The sequence below is a fragment of the Euphorbia lathyris genome, chromosome 5 (assembly GCF_963576675.1).
Source record: "Euphorbia lathyris chromosome 5, ddEupLath1.1, whole genome shotgun sequence".
NCBI classification, from domain to species: Eukaryota; Viridiplantae; Streptophyta; class Magnoliopsida; order Malpighiales; family Euphorbiaceae; genus Euphorbia; species Euphorbia lathyris.
In genome coordinates, this window is record NC_088914.1 from 53,019,252 (window position 1) to 53,034,369 (window position 15,118).

Genomic DNA, 15,118 nt, shown 5'->3' on the forward strand with positions numbered 1-15,118 from the left:
TTGTTTAAAATATCATTTAACTCTTTAAAATTTTCATTTTGAAGTCGTTATCAATCAAATTCTGATAAAGTGAACTCAAATGCAAAATTTTGCAAGCCACCAGATTGCTTTTCCAAGAAAAAAAATACCATAAATATCATATAAAGTACTTTTTTATAATTAACCCAAGATAAAATAGATATCATTACCTTGCTAACAAAACATGTCAATTTAAGTTAAGCTATTTAAAAATTAAGATTTTATAAGGATATGCGAATTATATTGTCCGTATAGCTACTCAAAATTAAAGGCACAAATTTATTTAAATTATTTGATTAAATAATTAACTGTAAATAATATTTCATTGCATAAGTATTTTTTTTATTTCTTTATATATTATTAAGATTTCTCAAGGATATAAAAATCATAATGTAATTATAGTTAATAAATTTATTATTGGAATATCATATTTACATAATGTTGAGTCAATCCAACAAAATATATATTATTGTTTAATAAGATAAAACATATACCATTACCTGGAGAACTAAACATGTCAATTTAAGCGGTTGAGTTGAAATGCTTCTTTACTATCAAGGATTCTAAAATTAGGGACATGTCACGATGAGCTAATTCACCAAATAGGATATTCTCTTATAAAGCAGTATATAAGTTTTTGTTAACAGGTATCGAGGCCGCAAACGAGGAGAACCGATTTGAACATATATGGAAGTTGAAGATTCCTCAGCGTAACTGAACGGTTTTTTTTTTGCTTTGCTTGCATGACAAATTCCTCACGAATGGGGAACACATGAGACAATATTTGGTGAGTTGTGTATGTGTCCGCATTGCAATCGAGAGGAGTCTCTAGTTCACGTGTTGTAGGACTACTAGTACAGTGCGGCGTGGCCTGCTGCCTCTAGATTCCTGGTAGGAGTTCTTCGATTTACTTGTTGATGAGTGGCTTAGTAATTGTGTTGGGGGGTTAGGCCTGAGGTATGGAATGCCGAATTAGTCAATCGTTTTTTCTATCATGATGGACAAATTTTCGTACTGGAGAAATCTGGGTATTTTTTTTACAATGGTAGTAGGGTTCCCACAGACTGTATTCGTGCATTTGATCAGGTCGTTGAAGGAAATCAGACCGGTTGGGAGAGTTAGGCGAAACTGTTAGGCGTGGGAGAGATGCGGACTGTCCAATTAAACTGGAAGAAACCAGGGGAAGGAAGGGTTAAGCTGAACGTGGATGGTGCCTGTTCGGAGTCAACGGGGAACATTGCAACGAAACTAAGTGGTTTTGTGCATAATGTCGGACGGGGAAATAGTTTGGAAACGGAGCTGTGGGGCTTATATACGGGGTTGTTCTTGGCCCTGAAGTTGAATTATCAGAGGTTGATGGTTGAATATGACTATCTTAAAACAGTTAATCATATCAATTCAAGGATTCCTTTGCACCACCCGGCGAGAGCAGTCATCACGGGTACACAACTGCTTATGACAGGTTTGAGGAAACCAGTGTTTGTCATGTTCACTATGAAAGAAATAAGAGTGCAGACTTCTTGGCTCGTTCATCGTATAGCTACCCATTCGGCATCTCATATAAGATTTTGTAAGGATATAAAAATCAAATTGTACTTATAGTTCAATAAAGTTATTATCTGAACAGATTTAGATAATCTCAAAAGTTAAGACGCATTTTATATAAATTATATTTAATTAAACAATTAATGGTAAATAAATTTTCAATGCATAAGTATTTATTGTTATTTCTTTATATATTACTAGGATTTCATAAGGATATAAGAATCAGATTGTAATTATAGTTAACAAAGCTATTATTGGAGCATCAGATTTACATAATCTCAAGTTAATCCAACAAAATACATATATTATTGTTTAATAAAATAAAATAAATACCCTTACGTGAAGAACGAAACATGTCAATTTAAGATGAGTTATTTAAAAAAAAATATTTTATAAGGATATAAAAATCAGATTGTAATTATAGTTTAATAAAATTATTACCTCAATATATTGAGGATTTAGATAATCTCAAAAGTTAAGGCAAAAATTTATATAATTTATATTTAATTGTAAAGAAATCTTCATTGTATAATTATTTATTGTTATTTCTTTATATACTACTAAAATTTTGTAAAGTTATAAAAATCATATTTTAATTATAGTTAATCAAGTTATTATCAGAGTATCACATTTACATAATTTCGAGTGAATCCAATAAAAAATATATTATTATTTAATAAGGTAAAATGGATACCATTGCCAAACTTATGAAACATGTCAATTTAAGCCGAGTTATTTAAAAATAATATTTTGTAAAAATATAAAAATAATTATACTTATATATCACTGAGATTTCGTTAGGATATAAGAATCATATTGTAACTATAATTAATAAAATTATTATGGGAACACCAGCTTTACTTAATTTCAAATCAATCTAATAAACCACGTATGTTATTGTTTAATAAGATAAAATAAATACCATTATTTGAATAATGTATCATGTCAATTCAAGCTGAGGCATTTAGAAAATAAGGTTTATGTATTATTAAAATATTATGTCACAATTTTCAATAGTTTTAAAATACTAATTAAATAATTGTTAGAATATTATTTGATCCCTCAACTATAAAAATATTAATGCATGTATCATAACCTTTGATAATATTTACCTTATCAAAATCAATTAAATATGAACCAATGTTGGACATAATTATCAAATAGGGTTATTTGAACTTTTGATGGTACATATTAGAACAAAAAATTGCAAAATATTTGATAAGTAAAATCTCAATGCGTAATAATTTATAAAATATGTGGACTTTCACCGTTTTTTTTAATGAAAAAATGTAATATTATTAATAAATCAGAGCCATAAGGCTTACAACAGATGGGAGAGCAATGTCTGTTACACTCGGGATAAATGTAGAAAAACTTAGTTTTGCAACCACATCAGCGACTTGGTTTGCACTTCAGCTTACGAATCGGAAGTGACAGAGTGTTATCGAGGCTGCTATAATCCGACAGTCTTTAATAACCAGTCCCAGATTCGATAAATCTTCCATTTCTTCCTGACATAACGCTTTTATCACTACTTGTGCGTCTCCCTCAACCCATATATTATCGTCTCCTCGTTCCTTAATCCAGCTAAGAGCTTCCCGACAGGAGATAGCTTCCGCTATTGTCAGATTGAATTCTCCTTGGACTGAGCTATATCTGGCTGCTACAAATTGTCCCTCACTATCACGGATAACTGCACCGATGCCAATCCTTCCCGCTCTTGGGATTATCGCAATGTCAAAGTTCAGTTTTATTCCATTACATGGTGGCTGCCAGACTGTAGTAGACGGGTCCAACCTCGCACAGTTCTGTTCGGCTAATGTTTGTGCATTTCTCTATGCTGCTGATTTATTAGCTAGCATTTGCGCCGTTATTCCTATCTGATTCCAGATTCGCTGGTTTGGCCAATGCCAGATTCCCCATAAGAGATGCGCCCATTCTCATGCGGTATCCTTTGAATCTGTATTAATCATGTTAATTCACCGTTTAGGGTGTAATACTCCACAATTTCCTCGTTATTAGTTGTATACTTATATATTTATTTATTTTTAAAATAAAACTTCATTAAATCAAATATGAACAATAAAGAAAGGGGGTGGACGTTTCCACACTCTACGAACAGATATAAAAACTATCACCTTAGCTAAGCAAATGGGTTACATAATTTGCTGAGCGCTTGACATAAGAGATTGACACGTTATCTAACTTTTTAATGAGATCGACACACTCATGAATCACATCAACCAAATATGATAAATAATAAGCCGATTTAGTAATGGCTTGAACAACCAAAAAACAATCTGAATGAACTATCACATATTCTGCCTGACAATTTAATCCATGATAGAGCTTTCTGAATTGTTATTGCCTTTGCCATAAGTGGTTTAATACATCTTGTAATAGAAAAATGATGAGCATATAAGCATAGTCCATATGAATCTCGAAGGAGGAAGCCAATTGATCTGTCTTGTTCTTTAAACGTTCATGCATCCACATTGCAGTACATGGAACTTGATGGAGGCTTCCGCCACTTATAAGAAATGAGGCCGAAGATGCAATGAGATTTTGAGTAGGACTTTTGTGCGGACTGTCAGACCACAAACTCCCGTCTGACAGCTGTGACTATTTGGATTGGTTGTGCCTGTTTATTTTCCCATGCCATCATGTTTTGATTTTTCCGTATCGCCGAGATGAGCATTGTTATCTTTGCAAATTTAATTGGTGAAACTAATGACAATATATTACCCAACCAGAGTTTAACATCTATAATTGCCTCCATTCAATTATCACTAAAAATACCCCCAAGCAGACTTAACAGTTAAACACTAAAAAATGCATGACTTTCATCTTCACTTATCACAAATTGGATAGATGTTAGCAAGAATGATATCCCTAAATGACAAATAGACATTATAGGCAGACAAACTGTTAACAGACGCCACATACAGTTTTTAACCTTAGGTCTGCTTAAGCATGTCATAATCCTAAACGGAATCACCACTGAGGGTGAGGAAACATCTCAATAGAGAGACAAAAATGCTCCAAAATGGGAGACTTAATTTTAAATTGTTATTTTTAATATATTTATACTTATTAGATCATGAATAGTGGTAAAAAGACTTCGACTTTATCTTTTATTTTGTTTTGCGTTTTTTTGTAAAGCGTTTGTAGATGGCTTTTTAAGTCCGTCGTCAAATCAAAGGGCTCAACCTTGGACATGTGGTGAAAATTGTCATGCCTCATTCCTAGAAAACCTCACACACCATCATAAAAATAATTGCAATAGCTAAATAGTGGAGATCCTTCGTTTCTTCAAACGGAACGAATAGATTATCTTTAATTAGAATTGAAGGAAAATAAATGTGATAACATAGAACGCCAGTACCACTGAACTAATAACATGTCGTGAAAAAAATCCAAATATATAATACTTTACACACGAATAAACATTTTATATCAGAGATTTTATAATTTTTGATTTTACTGTACAATTAAAAGCTGAATATCACAGTCAATATCAAATTGTGATAATTTCGTGCAAAGTGATTCAAATTTTATTGATCTTAGATCGAAAGTTAAATATTAGCAAATCATCTATCATAATGCAAACACTAATATTTTAATACATGAGTGATGAAATAATGCTTTAGGAAGTAGTGTATATTTATTTACTAATAATAGTTGATTAATTAAGCATAATAAAAAAATTTAAAAAAATTGAAATATGCAAGTGAGTATCAGCCGACAATTTTAGCTTTTGGTTTTTTATGAAAATAAAAAAGGGTCACCGACAAAATAGAGGAGGGAGAAGTTCGGACCCTAGATCTGACCCGAATAGAAGACCAATTAGTTACCATAGAAAAGTCAGTCAAAAATAACATAATTACTGAAACATTGGAAAAAACATCTCTGTCCGTACACAAAAACGTTTTTTTGACAGTGGGGGAAAGAAAGAGTTACTTGTTTATCGCGATAAATTGAGGGATGATTGTATCGCGATAAAATGAAGAAAAGAGAGAAAACAGGGGAGCCCTGTAAGTAGGATCTGCTCACGCGGCGTAGATCATGTCTTTAGACACTCTCCACTTCTATCTCTCTTCACTGTAATAAGGCTTTACTGTTACTACGCGTTTTCTCTTTCTTCTTCTTCTTTCTTTTTCCCCCATTTTCACTTCTTCTTTCTTTCTCTCTCTCTCTCTCTTAATCCCTGTAATTTAATCAAAATTAGTACTAAGACACGAGAGAAGACGAGATACCTACTCCGGTGGGGGCAGTGACCGGCGCCACCATCACATTCTGGGACCCACCCACCAGTTTACCTCCATTTTTATTTTTATTTTTTTAACTTAGATTAGATAGATTCACATTCACACATTCATCTATCTATCTGTCTTCTCCTTCTCTCTTACGCCTCCACATCTCATCTCTCTCTTCCAAAATTGAGACCAGCCAGGATACAGAGAGGACGATAAAGGAGGGTACGACTTGGCTGGCCTAGCAATTCATAACCACACCTACAACCAAACCCTTCTTTCTTCTCTTCTATTCCTTTTATTTGTTTCTTTTTGGGAATTTTCAGAAAAAAAACCAACTTCTTCTTCTTTCTTTCTATTGTGTGTTTCTGTTCCTGCATCTGGGTCTGAAGTCTGGAATGCAAAGGTCGGATCTTTTCAGCTAACTGATCCAGTGGAGGACTCAGTCGTAACTTGGGTTCTCTCGGGGTTTCAGGAACTGGATTTGTTTCGATTTCGAGAGCTGAGCTAACCAGTCATGAATACTGGCGGTCGACTTATCGCTGGCTCTCATAACAGGAATGAATTTGTGCTCATTAATGCTGATGAGAACGGAAGAGTAAGACATCCATAAACCCTCACATTTTCATTTCACTCATTTCTGATCTGGGTTTTCTCTTCTTATCCTAATTTCATACTGTTTAGTGTTATTTTTTCTGATTTTGACGGATTTGCTCATGTGCGCTCTAGATATCCTCATTTCAGGGTTTTTTTCCTCTTTGGCAGCAATTTCCTTAAAAATGTACTGTTTTTATTGTATGTATTTCCTCCATTCCTAATCAATTATGTGTATTTGCTCAGCTATAAAATTATCTCTAGATCGGAGATCTTCAGTCAAAACAAAAGAAATTTGTTATCTTCTCTTAGATGTTAATTAATTGATTTTCATGCCTATGGAATAAGCCTGTGATTTCCAGATTTCAAGTTCTTGTGCCTTACAATTTATAGTGATCTAAGTAAGGTTGTAGGAAAATCACATTCAAATACTAATGTAATTCCGGGATATAATATATAAGGTATCTGCTACAATCTCGGAAACTATGATGTTCTTTTGGATAACTGAAAAATGCTGTGTTGTGTGTAATACGCTTTCTGGTAGATCTTCTGGATCCACTGTAAATTGACTTTGAAATCAACAAGGAGAATAAGAATTAATAGTTCTGAAAGGGTAGTCAGAAGAACTATTAGTGGAGTTTTGAGAATGAGAACAAGCCATTGATGCATTGTTTGATCAGTGCATAGTGATGAGACCTTTTAGCATATGCAGGAGTATAATCTGATTCAGTAAATTGAAGACCTTTTATTATGTGTTGATGTAGTGATCCCTTAAGTAGCTGATATGATGGTTGTCTGTGGTATTCTCGTGTAACTCATTTTTCTTTTCTAATTTTTTGGGTTCATATGTTGATGTAACTCATATGTTGTTTTATTGCACAGATAAAGTCCGTTAAAGAACTGAGTGGGCAAGTGTGTCAGATATGCGGGGATGAGATTGAAATTACAGTTGACGAAGAGCCATTTGTTGCCTGCAACGAATGTGCTTTTCCAGTCTGCAGACCTTGTTATGAGTATGAGAGAAGGGAGGGAAATCAAGCCTGTCCTCAGTGCAAAACCCGATACAAGCGCATAAAAGGTAGTCCTAGGGTTGAAGGTGATGAGGAAGAAGATGACATTGATGATTTGGAGCACGAATTCGATTACGGCCTTGATGGTTTGGGCCCGGAACAAATTGCAGAGTCAATGCTCTCTGGACGCCTCAATACTGGGCGTGCTTCATATCACAATATGTCCGGAATTCCTACACAATCAGAGCTTGATTCTTCTCCCCTCAGCTCAAAAATTCCTCTTTTGACCTATGGCGAGGAGGTGATTTTGCCAATCACATATATATGCACATGCATTACTTTATATTATCAATTGGCTCCTGAAATGCATCTAATCTCTCATTCTCTTATTGTAGGATGCTGATATTTCTTCTGATCGTCATGCTCTTATTGTACCTCCATTCATGGGCCATGGAAACAGGGTTCATCCAGTTCCATATTCTGATCCATCTATACCTTGTAAGTCATTTGTTGATTCTATGCTTTATATCCTTGGGCATTGTAATTTTTGTATTAACCCAGAGAGTAAAAACTGAATGTTTTGATTTTGAAGTGCAACCTCGACCAATGGTTCCTAAGAAAGACATAGCTGTATATGGTTATGGAAGTGTGGCCTGGAAGGATAGAATGGAGGAGTGGAAGAAAAGGCAGAGTGACAAACTTCAGGTGGTGAAGCATGAAGGGGGAAATGATGGAGGTGACTTTGATGGGGATGATCCTGATTTGCCCATGTAAGTGACAACTCTTCATGTTGCCCCTGGGCCCTGATAATATGCTATCTAGTTAATCTAGTTTCATGTGTATGCATTTGCTGTTCTAATCATACTTAATGATGCCAAGGTTGCCTAAACATTTAGTTTGTTCTCTTTGGATTCCTTGGTGAACCTTTTAATAGTTTTGATGTTTGTGTACAAGTCTTTAGATAACCATGGCTCTGACTCCAGAAGTTACTTGCCTGCAGTCTTGAATACAAACTTTTGTCTGTTTGTGAGAAGCTGTGTTAAGTTTAACTGTTGTAAGATTTTGAGTTACAGTTCTCACTGCTGGTGTTGCTAGCAAAATAGATCCTTTCCTCCTCAAACTCCTAAAGCATCATTACTCAGTACTTGATTTCCCTTGTTAACTTTTTTTTAAGATGTTGAAGGCTCTGCATTCAAGCCTAGGTTGGACAAAGTGATATTTTAATTGATATCTGGAAGTGCCAATTGTATAATTGTATTAGTAACTTGTTTGTTTATCGGATCATTTTTTTTACTCATTTACTTGGGCCTTTTTTGAGCTTTCTTTGATCACTCTTTCAGGATGGATGAGGGCAGGCAGCCCCTTTCAAGGAAGTTATCACTACCATCAAGCAAAATAAATCCCTACAGATTGATAATCATTCTCCGTCTTGTGATTCTTGGATTCTTTTTCCATTATAGACTTCTCCACCCGGTCAATGATGCTTACGGTTTGTGGTTGACATCTGTAATTTGTGAAATATGGTTTGGTGTATCGTGGATTCTTGATCAGTTCCCTAAATGGTATCCTATTGTACGAGAAACATACCTTGATAGGCTGTCACTAAGGTATATTTTCCCCCGTTTAGGTTCAAACCTCCACCATCACTCCCCATGTTTTGTGGAAGATTTGGGAGTCTAATCACTGTCCTCAATTTGCAGGTATGAAAAAGAAGGAAAGCCATCCGAGTTGGCAAGTGTAGATATCTTTGTAAGTACAGTGGATCCAATGAAAGAGCCCCCACTTATCACTGCAAACACCGTTCTCTCGATTCTTGCAGTTGATTATCCTGTGGATAAGGTTTCATGCTATGTATCAGATGATGGTGCTGCAATGCTTACATTTGAGGCACTTTCAGAGACATCTGAATTTGCTAGAAAATGGGTTCCTTTCTGTAAGAAATTTAATATTGAGCCCCGAGCTCCTGAGTGGTATTTTTGTCAGAAGATTGATTATTTGAAGAATAAAGTCCATCCTGCATTTGTTAGGGAAAGGCGTGCTATGAAGGTCAGTGACTTATCGTGCAGATTCATTTATATAGTACCTACAAAGTGTCTCCCCCGATACATATGCATAGAAGAATCGTTGTGAGTGGGCTTAGCCCTCTTCCATGATTGACACAAGTTTATGCTAATGATGTTACTTGTGCATGCTATTTTGTTTTTGCAGAGAGAATATGAAGAATTTAAAGTTAGAATAAATGGATTGGTTGCCACTGCACAGAAAGTTCCAGAAGATGGTTGGACTATGCAGGATGGAACTCCATGGCCCGGAAACAATGTACGAGATCATCCAGGGATGATTCAGGTGAGGCCATATACGTTTTCTTTTCCAGATGTCATGGTAATCTGTTTCAAAAAGGGACATTGAAGAGTTGTTTTACCTCTACAAATAATGAATTCCAGTATGTTTGTGGCCCAATGTGAAGAAAGATACCCTAATTCATTGTATTGCTATCTTTTCTGCATAACTGAAAATGCTTCTCATCTCTTGTTAATAATCTTGCTAATTGTATTCATATTTTACGTGTTCCATCATCCAAATTGATATCCTTCTGGCTATGGAGTTTATCAATCTTCCTTGTCAAGTTGTCATTGTGGTGACTAGTGGTTAGACCTGATAAGCGTATTCGTTTTTTTTTTTTGTAAGCACTAACTAATCATGTTATCTCATTTTACAGGTCTTCCTTGGTAATAGTGGCGTTCGTGACGTGGAAGGAAATGAGTTGCCTAGTTTGGTTTATGTTTCTCGTGAGAAGAGACCTGGATTTGAGCACCATAAAAAGGCTGGGGCCATGAATTCTCTGGTAAGGCTCATGTTTCGGTGCCTTTGGGTGACTTGTATCGTTTGATAATATTTCTAACTATAAAAATGCTGCCAAGAGTTAATAATTTGTCTGTTTGTTATTATTGCTTCAGGTTCGAGTCTCTGCGGTTCTATCAAATGCTCCTTATCTTCTGAATGTTGACTGTGATCACTATATTAACAATAGCAAAGCCATTAGAGAAGCAATGTGTTTCATGATGGACCCACAATCAGGGAAGAAAGTTTGCTATGTGCAGTTTCCTCAAAGATTTGATGGTATTGATCGTCATGATAGATACTCAAACAGAAATGTTGTATTCTTTGATGTATGTAAATTCTGCCCTTCATCCCTTTGTCTTCTTCTCTTTTAAGATTTATGTAAATTCTGGGAAAATCTGATTATCCACTTGAAAACAGATCAATATGAAAGGATTGGATGGCTTGCAAGGACCAATATATGTCGGTACTGGGTGTGTTTTCCGGAGGCTAGCACTTTACGGCTTTGATGCACCTACCAAGAAGAAGCCTCCTGGCAAGACCTGTAACTGTTTACCCAAATGGTTCTGTCTGTGCTGTGGATCTAGAAAGAACAAGAAATCAAAGCCAAAGAAGGAAAACAAGAAGAAGTCAAAGAACAGAGAAGGATCCAAGCAGATTCATGCTCTTGAAAATATTGAAGAAGTAATTGAAGGTAGGGGATTAATTTGTATTTTTGTTTTTCTCAATACTTGAAAGATTTCCAGATGAATAAAATTGAGTTGCTGTTGTTGTTGAAGGACCGAGCACTGAAAGATCTTCTGAAACATCCCAATTGAAATTGGAGAAGAAGTTTGGACAGTCTCCAGTTTTTGTGGCTTCAACACTTATGGAGAATGGTGGAGTTCCTCAAGATGCGAGCCCTGCATCTCTGTTGAGAGAAGCCATCCAAGTAATAAGCTGTGGTTACGAAGATAAAACAGAATGGGGAAAAGAAGTAAGTGAGAATAGCAAATGCGAACTTGCATTAGAAAGCTTTAATTCTTAATTCTATTGCTGACACATGTGTTGAATGAATCAACCAGGTTGGCTGGATATATGGGTCTGTGACTGAGGATATCCTGACAGGGTTCAAGATGCATTGCCATGGATGGCGGTCTGTTTACTGCATTCCATCGCGGCCAGCATTTAAGGGGTCTGCCCCTATTAATCTATCAGATCGTCTACACCAGGTTCTTCGATGGGCCCTTGGGTCTGTTGAAATTTTCTTGAGTAGACACTGTCCTATCTGGTATGGATATGGGGGTGGATTGAAATGGCTCGAACGATTTTCCTACATAAACTCGGTTGTGTACCCTTGGACATCTATTCCCTTGCTTGTTTACTGTACCCTACCAGCTATCTGTCTTCTCACTGGGAAGTTCATTGTTCCAGAGGTAATACTCCATACTCCACTTCATTCCTTGTCTTTATTACACTTTATTTTTTATGTTGAGCTAAGTTGGGGTGGTGTTGTGTTGTACAGATAAGCAACTATGCCAGTATTGTATTCATAGCTCTCTTCGTATCTATTGCTGCAACTGGTATCCTTGAGATGCAGTGGGGTGGTGTTGGAATAGACGACTGGTGGAGAAATGAGCAGTTTTGGGTGATTGGAGGTGTTTCATCGCATCTTTTTGCTCTCGTACAGGGTTTGCTCAAGGTGTTGGGTGGTGTTAGTACAAACTTTACTGTCACATCAAAAGCAGCTGATGATGGGGAATTCTCAGAGCTTTACATATTCAAGTGGACTTCATTATTGATCCCACCCATGACTTTGTTGATCATAAACATAATTGGAGTAGTGGTGGGGATTTCGGACGCCATCAACAACGGATACGATTCATGGGGTCCTTTGTTCGGTAGGCTGTTCTTTGCATTCTGGGTGATTGTGCATCTGTACCCCTTCCTAAAGGGTCTTCTGGGGAAGCAAGATCGCATGCCAACAATTATAGTGGTGTGGTCAATTCTGCTGGCTTCAATCTTAACTCTTCTGTGGGTTAGAGTAAATCCGTTTGTGTCGAGAGATGGTCCGGTACTGGAAGTATGTGGATTGAACTGTGACTGAGAAACATGAATATATAATATACATGGAAAGAGATTCGAATCGGGGTCGGCTGGGAAGCCAATGCGCATTGTGCAAAGATGTGATGTGTTATGGCAATGTGAAATTTTTGTGTGAAGAAAGCTAAGCTAAGCTATAGTTATGGGGGTGTAGATACTGTGGGTTGGGGTTGGGGGAACACATTGTTTTTTCTTTTTTTACAGGTTATTAATTCTTTTATTAAATTATGTGGGTTTTAGGTTTTTTTTTTTTTTTTAGTTTTATGTGAGTTTGTTCTTCTTCTTCTTCTTCTTATGTATTTCTAAATTCTAGGAGAAGCATTGAATCATAAATTATTCCCTTGTGAAAGTGGGGGATTCACTTCAAATTGTTATTGTTTGGTCTGGACATTGTGTACCTAATTTGGAGTGTCAATTTTTATCTCTTCTTCAGGTATATCACTATGTTGATTTTTATGTTTACCCTTTACAGATATTGCCCTAACGTTAAATTTGGGTTCCTCAATGTTGATTTTGATTGAAAAACCATACAATTTAAAAACAAATATATATTAAGCAATCCTAAAAAGCAGTCTGCAAAATATGATTAGCAAAATGATTTGATTGTTCATATATAGAAAAGGGTTGTACAAGTGTGAAAGAATATTTTGGGATTGGGTATGAATTGGGGCATTGCTAGCTGTTCTCCAATCTAATGGTTCTGTCACCGAATCTTAAAGCTGGTATATACTCTTCTCATATTATTACATTTATCCGATTTAATCTTCTTTCAGTATAAAACAATGCAATTTTAAATTTAACTTTTTAATACATAATACAATTTTATATCTAATTAAACGATAGATGCCGCGTTATTAAATACTCTCATTTAGGCTCCTCCTCCCTTAACCAAAGGTCCAGGGTTCGATCCTCGTCTTTGGGAATGGAAAGAATTTCCGTGGCTAGCAGTCCCACCCATAGAGGTGCAAACCATCTGCGAAAGTGAATAGCCACTGCTGTCGGCAGTGGATACACTTACGAACCAAAAAAAAAAATACTCTCATTTAGGCACCACACGTTCCTCTCTCAGTCATGTCTCATAGAAAAAAAAATCCTTGCGTGACCTACTAATCCATACCTTCGGCTTGCAATTCATGCCATATTAGTGCGCTTTGTTATTGCTTTCTTGGATCCAAAACCAATTTTGCCAGCAAAAAGCATAATTTGATAATGCAAAATTGTTTTTCATAAAAACTTGGAAATCTACCTTTATAAAAAACTACAATTTTTAGTTTTTAAAGAAAACAATTTTCACAACTTATTATATATGTTTTTTTCCACAACACTTGTGCCAAACTGACCCTAACATTCTCACAACTCAAAACACAAATTATAACTTTACGTATCATTTTCCTTTTTAATCTCTTTTATTGGATTTTTTTTACACAAATAAATCAGATCTCGATGGAAACTACATATATCTAACGTAAGGTTACAGTCTGAGTATTCTAATTGTCTAATCATTCTATACCTTAAGTGTGAGTGTGTCCGAAAGTCTCAAGTCTTGCATTCTTATTATTACTATCAGTGAAGTTATTTTCGGCGCCTTATAGATTTTCCCTTACAAAAGGGTTTTCCATGTAAATTTATATCTTTATTGTTTTATTTTTATCCTCATAATTTTTATTATTACTCTATTTACATATTATTACCAATTTAATTTGCAAGATCCTAACAAGTGGTATCAAAGCCATATTTCACACAGGTGATTGTATAATTAAAACGGAAAGCTCTTCAACTACTATGATTAAGTTGAATGGTTTAAATTGGTTAATGTGGAAGCCATTGATGGAGTACCACAAAATATGCACGAAGTAGTAGAAGGAGAACAAGGCAAGCCCAAATACATGAAGGATCTGGACTAGAACAAGTTGAACAGAAAGACCATCAAAACCATCCGTTAATGGCTAGATTTTATCATGTTCCACCAAGTGTCTGAGGAAACTTTTGTCCATGAATCATGGAAGAAGTTGCAAGAGTTGTATGATCGAAAAACTGTAAAAATAAATTGTTTCTAACTAGGAAGCTCGTCAACATGAAATTTAAGGAGTGCACCTATGTCACTCTGAATACTAACAAATTACATAGTGCTATTAACAAATTATTTTCTATGAAGATTATGCTCGAAGATGTCATTCCATCCTTATTGTTGCTTAACACTTTACTAGAGAGTTGAGATACCTTTGTGGTACCAGTGAACAATTCAGCTCCTGATGGCAATTTATCTATCAACCACATTGTTAGTACCTTACTTAGCGAAAGAGACGCCGAGGAGAATTGTAGTTACCGACAATAGTCAAGCGCTTGTCAAAGGAAAAAGAGCAAGAGTAAAACTAGAGGTCCCAATAATTTTGATAAATTCAAAGGAGGAAACAAGTTCTGAGGAATATCCAAGTCTAAAGGTAGAGTCAAATGCTACCATTGTGGTCTAGAATTCCATTTGAAGATGAATTGTCGTAAATTGAAGAGAGAACAAAAGGATGGGCATACCTAGAACACGTACAATATATACTCACAAGAAGAAAAAATATTTCAAGACCCAAACCAATATATAATAAAACAACAAAAAATTTACCAGTAACATCGCTCATCAAGTACCTATGCAATATGCTAACAGAACTGTTCTACAAAAAACATTGCACTTACAATAGTGACAATGTTAACTCAAAGACATTAACAGATGCTATGTGAAAACTACATAGAGGCATTCATAGTGGAGGTAAAACCCTACTAAAA

General features: G+C 35.6%; 1 protein-coding gene across 1 annotated transcript; it reads left to right on the plus strand.

Moving 5' to 3' along the window:
* Positions 1 to 5,883: 5,883 nt before the first annotated feature.
* Positions 5,884 to 12,779, plus strand: LOC136229335 (cellulose synthase A catalytic subunit 6 [UDP-forming]-like). Its single transcript, XM_066018049.1, has 13 exons — positions 5,884 to 6,414; positions 7,293 to 7,721; positions 7,816 to 7,918; positions 8,013 to 8,190; positions 8,761 to 9,027; positions 9,121 to 9,466; positions 9,629 to 9,766; positions 10,140 to 10,265; positions 10,378 to 10,590; positions 10,682 to 10,955; positions 11,041 to 11,237; positions 11,326 to 11,676; positions 11,766 to 12,779. Exons 1-13 carry the CDS (start codon positions 6,334 to 6,336, stop codon positions 12,345 to 12,347), a joined length of 3,285 nt encoding a protein of 1,094 aa, XP_065874121.1. The 5' UTR covers positions 5,884 to 6,333; the 3' UTR covers positions 12,348 to 12,779.
* The last annotated feature ends 2,339 nt before the right edge of the window (positions 12,780 to 15,118 follow it).